We start from the raw sequence: 10000 nt of genomic DNA, 5'->3' as shown, positions 1-10000 counted from the left end.
TTAATGTGAACTCGGGCAACATTAGTTTAATGATTGCAAATTGAATGTTTGGCATCGCTTGAAGCAAGCCTGATTTTATTCATTGCAACTTCACCTTTGAAGTGGCAAATCAAAATATGCTTAGTCGATCAGTCCTTTTTATACTTTTTTTCAACTGGAAATCTGTATATATTACACGTTAGAACGTAGCAAGACAACCTTCCGTGTCTAACCATCCTTGTGGGATCGAAGCTTTCACACGAGTTGTTATTGTATTGATGGTGCCCATAATCACAAGTATCAGTAATGTTGTTAAAGTCTCCATCCTGTTTACTTCTCCTCAGTCTTTACCACTTTAAAGTGGTCATCTTTTGAAGGAAACCTTACCTTGAAGAGCCCAGCCAGTGTTCTTGATCAGCTGTAATAAACACAGTAGCTGCTTGGCTTTCTTCAGCAGTACTTTATTTCAAATACATACTACTTTTGGCCTCTCTCCTTATAGAAATATGTTAGGGCTTTTAATTCCTAACATCTTATCAGATCGGCAAGTTCTCCAATTGACTGTTTATACTTTCATCTGCTCCTTGTTGTTTTGAGGTTTTTTTGGCCAAGGGTGGGGTTTTCTGTACCAACTCATTTGCTGGTGCCGGTTGTGTAAAAAATATATATTTTGGTGTCCAAGAAGTATTGTCCTAATTTTAGTTACATTTGTTGTTGCCCCCAAAGGGATTTATATGTATGCAATGTAGGTTGTATTGCCAGAAAAATATTTAATATCAAAAGAAATTTATATTTCAATTGTGGCTTATAGATGAAAGATAGAAGCATTCCTTGCACTTGACTGGTCAATTTCAGCAGTAAATTATTGTCACGTTATAGACACCAGAAACATTCAGATGGCTCCAGTGGGATTCGAACCCATGACCTCTGCAATGCCAGTGTTTTACTCCACCAACTGAGCTACTGTAAAAAATTTGGGCTCAAAATTGTGGGTGCGGCTTGTATAAGAGACCATTGCTTTGAGAGGGAGTAAACTGACTGGTATATGGGGTCAAAAATAACACTAAAAACCTTCAGTAAATAAAGTTTAAAAATGTTCTTCGACCGATTGCTTCAACTCTGATCTCTCCACCGCATGTGAGAAAATACCATGCTACATGTATTTCGGAGAACTCACAAGGCAAATGGCCGACTGTTTTGTTGCCCTTCATTTCTTGCATGGCGTGTTTGTCCGTGGGGTTGTTAATTTCTAGTTTACAGACATGTTTTTCTATACATCTTAAAAAAATGGCATACACCCACAGCTGATTTCTGTGTTGCTTTTTGATTGCAGTAAACATCGTGACTCGGTCCAGACTTCCTTCTGTAAATGACTGCGTGATAACTCAGCAAATGTTCTGTATTGTTCCCTGTGCTTTTTTTTTCGCTCAAATTTCATCCTTTTTATGTCAACTTTGGGCTTTAACAATAAAGACAAGTGTTACCAGTCCCAAGAATTAGTATTCAATATATGGTGGGGTCATACATGGTCATTTGCGTTAATTGTTAATTTCAGTTTACAGTGTCCCCAATTAGTGCACTAGCTCTAGAACGATTAGACACTTAAATAAAGTTCCTTTCCTTTCCTGTTTTGGTGTTTCAGTGTTTCAGTGTTTCACTGTTTCGTGGTTTAGTAATTGAAGTGCAGTTTATGTATGCAAGATACTTTTTCAAAGTGATCCTTGAACTTAACTGGACAATTAAAGCAATTGTCACTTTATAGACACCTGATAATTTAAGGGATATATTTGAAGCTGCCAGAATTTTAAGTTGTCTATAATTTAGAAAGTGACAATAATAAATGTTGCTTAAATTCTCCAGTTAAGTGTGAGGATCATTTGATCTTCTAATTATTTAATATTATTACTTACAGACCAACATAATGAATCAAGAAAAGCTGGCCAAACTACGGAATCAAGTCAGAATAGGTGGAAAAGTAAGGCAAACAGTTTATACAAGTTTTGTTTATTGGTTAAAATAGGGAGCTTTAGATAAGAGGATGAGGATGACTATGACTACACATTTATTTTACTGAGCATGCGCACAAGGTTTGGAGGCCGACATTTTTCGAAGTGCGCATACTCTGAACAGAAAACTCATACTTGTGGTCGTCCTCGTCATTCAAGCTAAAAGGCCCCTAGTTTAATATTATAGACATCTTGTAGTGCTAAAAATAAACTTAACTCCATAATAGTGTAAAGAGCCCGTATGATAGAAGACAAAAACATGTGTCATCCCCTTTGGCCATAAAAAGCCTGTAGCCATCTTCTGAGGGCTCATAAACATCTATGTGAGTACTTGTGCAAGGACTTTTCAGATTGCAAAATCTCAGCAGATAAATCACTTTTTTTATTCTACATGACAGCATTCTTGGCCGCAATTTTAAAAGCTTAGAAATTCAACCTTGCTTTAGAAACAAAACGAAAAATAGGTACGCATTGCATATTGTCAACTGCTGTCTAAATACTGCAAGAAAATCGATTTCACACTCTGTTAATTAATAGCACAAAATGTACTTCGAACGATACTTGGATCATCGCGTTTACTAGGCGCCATATTGTTTAAATGAACGAAATGATATATGATATTGGTCGACACTTACTTTCTTACTAATTTGCCCTTTGGGCAACCAGTTTTGTTTTTTTGATTGCCCATGGCTTCTTTTTGGTTGCCCACCTTCTAAAGACCTGTTTCCCATTTAAACTCAAAGGAAGCTTGTTGAAATTGCATTACAAAAGGTAGAACTTTCTTGTGCGCTTGTTCAATATCAAAGTATCGAAACGTATTTGGCCGTGAGAAAACTGGGTTCGATTGTAACAAACATTCTTTTCGCACAAAGAAAGATGGCAGCTACAAACATGTTCCTTCTTCCAATCTGTTTAGAGGTTGTACCATTATATTTTTAACAGGAAAATAAATGAGAGCAAAGAGATGTGACGTTTTTCCTTTTTTTTAAAATCGTGTTTGCGGTGACTACGTCATATTACTAGTCACTTTTTTCGTTGCAAATCGAATTGTTCCGCAAAATACCGTATTTACCCGTGTATAGGTCGATCCCATGTATAAGTCGACCCCCCATTTTTGATGGCAAAAAACGCAATTTCTTAATTTCTTTGTCAAATGTTTGTGGGACACTAATCTTGTATTCTTTGATATCTGGAAATGTGGATACACAAAAAAATCAGGGCCTCAAGCGCTTTTAAGCTATTAAAATAGTTTTGTTGTTCAGCAGCTGTTGTATATGCGGGCGTTTTGTCCTTGAGTTTCGAAAAAGTTCTCTGAAAATCGAACATGTAAACCTCAAACTCACCTGTTTTGTTGTTCAAGGATAAAGGGCTTTAGAGGATAAGCAAAATGCAACATCACAGAAGCAGGAGTCAATCTTTAAAAATAACTTGCGAACGATGCGAAAATGTGCAAGGTTTAATTGGTCCTTGACTTACAATTTCTCAAATGACAAACAAAACAAAACTCATAAACCAAACAATACGAAGTTTGCAAAAGCATTTAAATCTGCCAGGTTTGTATAAAGAATTAAAAACAATCATTACCATCCAGCATTTTCACGCAAACACGAGTGACGATGCTTGCACGCAAACACGAGGTATTGCGCCAGGTTACTAAGCCGTTGAACGATCGTGCTTTATTCGAAGAAACAGAAATGCCTTATAGAGCTTTCCGCCTTTGGAAAACGAAAATTTCCAGTGTCTATTTCATATTTGTGCTTGTGAGTATCTTCAACATTTAGAGTTGGACAAATCCTTTTTTATTTCAACTGGAATTGCTTACATTCGTTTTGAAGTCTTTTGTCATTCATTTTGAAGTCTTTTACAATGTACGTCGGCTTTTGTCCATTGCGTTTGTTATGCCCAAGGCAACATTATTATGTTAATTTTGAATAAATTACTTAGCTGGAACTTGGCTCAAAATCTTTGACCCGTGTATAAGTCGAGGGCGATTTTTGGAGCTTCTTTTGAGGCCATAAAAGGTCGACTTATACACGGGTAAATACGGTATTAGTCGAACAAAAATTATAAGGAAAGGTTACGTTTATACAAACGTTGGCCGTGTAGCACTTACATTTTAAACAGAGTTAACTGAATAGAGGGTAATGTGAAGTGCTAGATTTCTATCCCATACAGTACTGTGCAAAAAGAATGCAAACGAATTTCGCGCTTTTCGCTACTTTTCGCTACTTTTCGACGAAATATGACGAAATTTCGGGCGAAACGAAATTTCATTCGAACTTCGCCGAATTTTCGAAAAGCCTATTGTTTCAATCAAAACAAAAATTCGCAACGGCGGCGCGAATATTCAAGCGAAATTTCGTCGTGACATAGCGAAATTTCATCGTTACATAGCGAAATTTCGTCGTGAAATAGTGAAAGTTCGCAGCGAGTATGTCCTCCTTCTCGCTTGTCTCTCCAATCCGTCTTCCTCTCGAGAGGCTTCGATGACAATAAAATTATTTAAGCGGGCAGATTAGTCATGGTAAAGAAAGCTCTTTTACAATCCCTTTCTAATTCAGTCAATGCATGACATCTGGATTGCTTCTAAGAATTATGTCACGAAAGTGTCGATTGCCCATGTGTTTTCGAGTTCTGAGTAACCAATATGTCATGAGAAGTGTCTATTGCCAAATAACTCGAGTTTGGATCATCGCACAGCCCTAAAACTTTGACACGCGCATGATTTATTACCCTCCTACAACATCTCAATTTCTTGACTTAATTTATTGAATGGTAAGCGATTTTATTTTTTCTTTGCGTGGTACTTGCGTGACGTGAAAACCAAGAAGAATTGCTATTGTAGGTTTGGTATGTTAAATTGTCTATGGCTGTATTCTTGGAGTCTCAAGATTGATGCATCGGGCGTACCAAAAATCTTATGTCTTTTTATTGACAAAGTATCAATTGAATAAAGGAAACGAAATCGCTTGTAATGCTTGTGTACAGTTTCATTCAGGTCGTGTTTACACTCAAGGTTGAGAGAAGAAATACAGTTGTTGATTCCATTCATTCATTAAAAGGGGAAACACTAACCAAGACTTTACAAAATTTTGGTTTAAGCCGCGGCTACACGTGCAATTTTTTGCTCGCGACGGTCATGCGATTTGCTTCAAATTTTGTCGCGTTACCAGCACGCGATGAACATCGCAAGTGTAGCCACCCTTGAACTGCCGACGCGACAACTGAAAAAATCGCGAGAAATTCAACTTAATCGATTTCTCGTTGTAGATTTGCGAATTTTCGTTTCAGTACGTACGAACTCCAACCAAAATTTCGTTGTTAGATTTGCGAATTTTCGTTTCAGTACGTATGAACTCCAAACGAAATTTCGTTGTTAGATTTGCGAATTTTCGTACTGTGTTCGAATTTTCGGGCAAAAAATCACACCTTTCCCACCGAAATTTCGGTGAAATTTCGGCAAAATTTCGAGAGAACAATAACCGAAATTCGACGAAATTCGTTTGCATTCTTTTTGCACAGTACTGTATGAACCATGTGAGTGTTAGCCCTACTGATGGAAATGGGCCCACACAAGGACAGAGAAAAACTCTGACCAGGGTGGGAATTGAACCCACGACCTTCAGGTTAGATCTCCGCCGCTCTACCGACTGAGCTACAAGGTCAGACGGGAGCAGGCCGTGGGAAATGAAGATGTTAAAGTCACGGCAAGGAACATGTACAAGTACAAGGAAAGGTTATGTTTATACAAATAGATAAAAATCTAGCACTTCACATTACCCTCTATTCAGTTAACTCTGTTCAAAATATAAGTGCTACACGGCCAACGTTTGTATAAACGTAACCTTTCCTTGTACTTGTACATGTTCATTGCCGTGACTTTAACATCTTCAGTTCCCACGGCCAGCTCAGTCGGTAGAGCGGCGGAGATCTAACCCGAAGGTCATGGCTTCAATTCTCACCCTGGTCAGAGTTTTTCTCTGTCCTTGTGTGGGCCCATTTCCATCAGTAGGGCTAACGCTCACATGGTTCATATGGGATAGAAATCTAGCACTTCACATTACCCTCTATTCAGTTAACTCTGAACAAAAATTGTGATTGCCCCATCGGGCAAGTCTTAGAGTTGTTTTACTTGCCCACGGATATATTTCGCTTGCCCCAGGCAACCAGGCAAGCGTTGGTGTTGAACACTGTATGAAATGAATCATGACTTCATGGGCACACTTAAACACCATGTGCTTCTTGCCAGTTAGGTGAGTTTTCGTGGACGGAAGACGAAGATTCTGCCAGAAGGTTAATTAAAAATTTAACTCTATCATCAGTTGTGAATGCTGAAAACGTAGATTACCGAAGGACCTCCTCGGAATAAGCTTGGTATTGATACTATATTGATAATGAACTTGGAGATCGCATAATGAGTTTGAAATTTGTATGGAACCTTCAAAAAGCAACTTGTACCCTTAACGTAAAGTAGGTTGGAAAACTTGTCCTCTCTGTTAGAAAGCTGACACCTGCAAAATTTGCTACACAAGGTTATTAATAAACGGAGATGAGTATCGGTAGAAAAGTACATTAAGAAAACAAGTTCCTCTGATTCTAGAGGCTACTGAAACCGTGCTAGGCGCTCCATGTATTTTATATTGGTCGAAGACTGGTACGAGCATTGTGGTTGTGTGGGGGCCTAGGCCGAGAAATTGTAGTTTGCGTTTACTCGCGATATAGGTAGGAGAGTAAAGAAACTATGTTGTGAAGAGGTGAAAAGCAAGAGGATAGAGGACCCATGTTTGCCTTGCCATGGAAAACACTGACTTAAAACCTTGTGTGCTTCGCTACCTTTCCAATAACCATGAAGAACACCATCACCAAACTACTGAGGCAAAAGCCGAAAACAACAGTGGCTTTCGAGGTCTTTCTCTTGCTGTTTTTTTCTTTCTATTTTATAATTATGACTTTCCTTGCATGCAAAGTAACATTTAAAATCGTGTTCTCATGTAAGTCAATAAGTAAGTTGGCGATCAAAATGTATGATCTGGTGACCAAATTTTTCTCATTTGTCACCAGCTGGCACCCGAGCAAAAAAGTTAATTTCAAGCTCTGGGTGACATAGTGTGTAGTGCACTTACAGTGCACTACCACAAAAACCCTATCAAACTGAAAATTTGTGAAAAGATAAGTCTTCAGCTGTTCTAATAACTAAGTAAACTTTACTCTCAAAAGGATAGATAATTTCTTATCTTTTTAATTTTGATGACATCACTTGAAAACCAAGAATTGGTTACACTCGAAAACACAACGCGAGCCAATATTTTTGGATAGGTGACAAGTTCCTTAGGCAGTGCAGATGTCACGTACTGTGACAACATTGCAAATTCAAGCTACTTTATTTTCAAACGAAAGCATGCTACCAAGCTGAAAACAGGCCAGCAGATATATTTTTAAAATGCCTTTAACCTGATGAAGGGAAAAATTCAATTGACCTTTTAGGTTACCTTTGGGTTTTGTTTGTTTTATTAGTAAGGATGATTCTCCAGCTGGACTGCAAGCTTTGATTATGTCTAGCAAAAGATTATTCTACCTCTAGTCGGTTTTTTTCTTTATGTTATTGTTTAGTACCCTTTTGAATGAAAACAGAATCACTGACATACTTATTGTGATTTAACTTTCATTATTAAAAAATTAACTGATCAACTGAGTTTTCAAGGAATATCTCATTTTGCACAGACATGACACATCTTTTTAGGCTTTGTACTCTTTGCACGAAATGTTTGCCTTTCATTTGCATGAACAGAATTCCGTGAACATCAAACTTGTCATGCACTGTACAGTAACCAGAGACAACTATCTTTCTTGTGCTATTTTTAAACCGAATAAGCTTGAGCAGAACTTGAAAATCAAGGATATAGGCTGACAGTGGCAGAAATGTTCCCATAAAATGTTCCCATAAATTAGCTGAGGCCGGTTTGGAGGCAGTGTGGCCCAGTGGTTAGGGCGCTTGCCTTGAGATCAGGAGATCCCGGGTTCAAGACCCGCTCTGACCACTCGCTGAATTTGTTCCTGGTAGTCCCTGGTTGCATCTGGACAGTTGGGATTCTTAACAGTTGTTGTTGTTGTGTTCTGTTGTTTCGTTGATTGTTTCATTGGCCCTGAAAAGCCCCTATGGGGAGCAGTCAATTAAGTATGTATTGTATTGTTAATTCACCGCAGAAGGGGATTTATGATCCACTTCGGGAGATGTCGATTTCATTCTGTATTTTTGACCAAATCGTTGATTATGGAGAATTGGGGAGCATCCCTCGTTTGGTGTCTAGTGCGTTTTTGGATGCTTCCCTCTGCTCCTACACTGATTTTTTCCGTGATTTGATTATGTTTATACTATAGGAGAAATTGTAATAAATAAACTGCTTTGCTCTGTAGCATAATTCATGGCAGTCATCATTTTCATCCAAATCATAGAGATCGTTGTGCCATCAACAAAGCAAAATAATCGTACCAACTTAGATTTTGCCAAAAATAATGAAACAGCACCCTATAAAAAGTTAAACCTTTTCACGCAAGAGAAGACATAAATACAATTATTCAATTTCCGAAGCAAAACATTGTTTATCCTTGTTTACCGCAATTTTAATTGCAAAACTGGACCACAAGATTTTCCTGTTATTCTGGATGGCGTAGCAAGATAATTTCCGCGGCTCTCTCGTGTCCGGCTGCAAAGCGAAATGATTTCATGGTGTGAACATAAGGGAGTTCACAACATGACTTCATTAATTTCACGGTCTTTGATTTCACTCCGTGAACTTTTTTACTGAGCGTGGTGAAAAGAATTGGAGCAATAGTGAACATCCCGTGAAATCTCAAAAAAATCATGAGCCATGGTCACCATTAAATCCATAAGCCCCCTTTTCGCGTGAAAGGTCACAAATCGAAAGTCTTTCAGTGTTGTCTGTACTCTTATTGGCAACGATATCCGTCATCATTAGGCACAGCTGAGTGAGTCCGCAACAAATTTTGACCACTTTATCAACAACGGCACATTGGCGAATCAGATTGCGAGATTGCTAGCAATTGTGGTAAAAGCACGTCTTCCAAGCCATGTGGCTCTAAATCTTTGACCCCTGTATAAGTCGAGGCGGTAAAAGGTCGACTTATACATGGGTAAATACAGTATGGCCGGTTTGGGGGTGAAAGAGTTTTAATGGAACATAGTTTTTCAGTGAGTGTTTAACCCATCGACTCTTGGGGGTTTCCCATTGACGAGTAAAATCCTGTGGCGTTAGACAGAATAAAATAACTTTAAACAATAATCCTTATTGCAGGGTACGCCCAGGAGAAAAAAGAAGGTTGTGCACAGAACAGCCACCACAGATGACAAGAAACTTCAGAATGTTCTAAAGAAACTTTCTGTGAACAATATTCCTGGAATTGAGGAGGTAACAGTTAATTTCTTTACTTGATAAACTTAAGATGATAGAATTATCTAGATTTAATTATGGAGAACATCGCTTTACTGTACAGTAAATTTAAAGCATTTATATTAACCTGGTGGCATTTCTCTCACTTAACTTCACAGAGAACATTAAGGTTTAATTTGCCTACAGTTTGTATTTCTTACCTAGCATTGTCAGTCCATATTGTTTTATCTTATCAGAGTTTGTTGCCTTGAAGTTTCATTTGCGAAATTTTGGTTTTCAGGTAAACATGATCAAAGATGATGGCACGGTTATTCATTTCACCAATCCAAAGGGTAGGCAAAAGATACATGGGTGTGTTCCTGTCAATAGGGAGTAGTGTAGTCAGGGTATCACAAAAGCCCAGATTGTAAAAGGCAAAGTCATCTCCCATCCCTCGTGGAATTTCTAGTTTTGGAAGAATCAACAATATACTGCAGTGTCAAAAGTAGTTCCGCTAGGTACCTCTGTGGAAGGTTTCCATTTCTAAAAATAGTCTTTTAAATCACATTCTGTTGAAAATCACTCCTGAAAATTCCAAGAAAAATAATATCTTATCTTTCTTTATGT

General features: G+C 38.1%; 1 protein-coding gene across 1 annotated transcript in view; it reads left to right on the top strand.

Moving 5' to 3' along the window:
• LOC137974386 (transcription factor BTF3 homolog 4-like) overlaps positions 1-10000 on the top strand; it is a 13835-nt gene that overhangs the window by 373 nt on the left and 3462 nt on the right. The window contains exons 2-4 of the mRNA XM_068821334.1: positions 1892-1954; positions 9299-9412; positions 9675-9726. Coding sequence (XP_068677435.1) covers positions 1901-1954; positions 9299-9412; positions 9675-9726 — 220 coding nt within the window. The 5' untranslated portion in view covers positions 1892-1900. The remainder of the gene's footprint in view (positions 1-1891; positions 1955-9298; positions 9413-9674; positions 9727-10000) is intronic.

This window comes from Montipora foliosa, chromosome 10, assembly GCF_036669935.1.
Source record: "Montipora foliosa isolate CH-2021 chromosome 10, ASM3666993v2, whole genome shotgun sequence".
Lineage (NCBI taxonomy): Eukaryota > Metazoa > Cnidaria > Anthozoa > Scleractinia > Acroporidae > Montipora > Montipora foliosa.
Note: the sequence above shows the minus strand (reverse complement) of the source record. Positions and strands in the feature narration are given on the sequence as shown.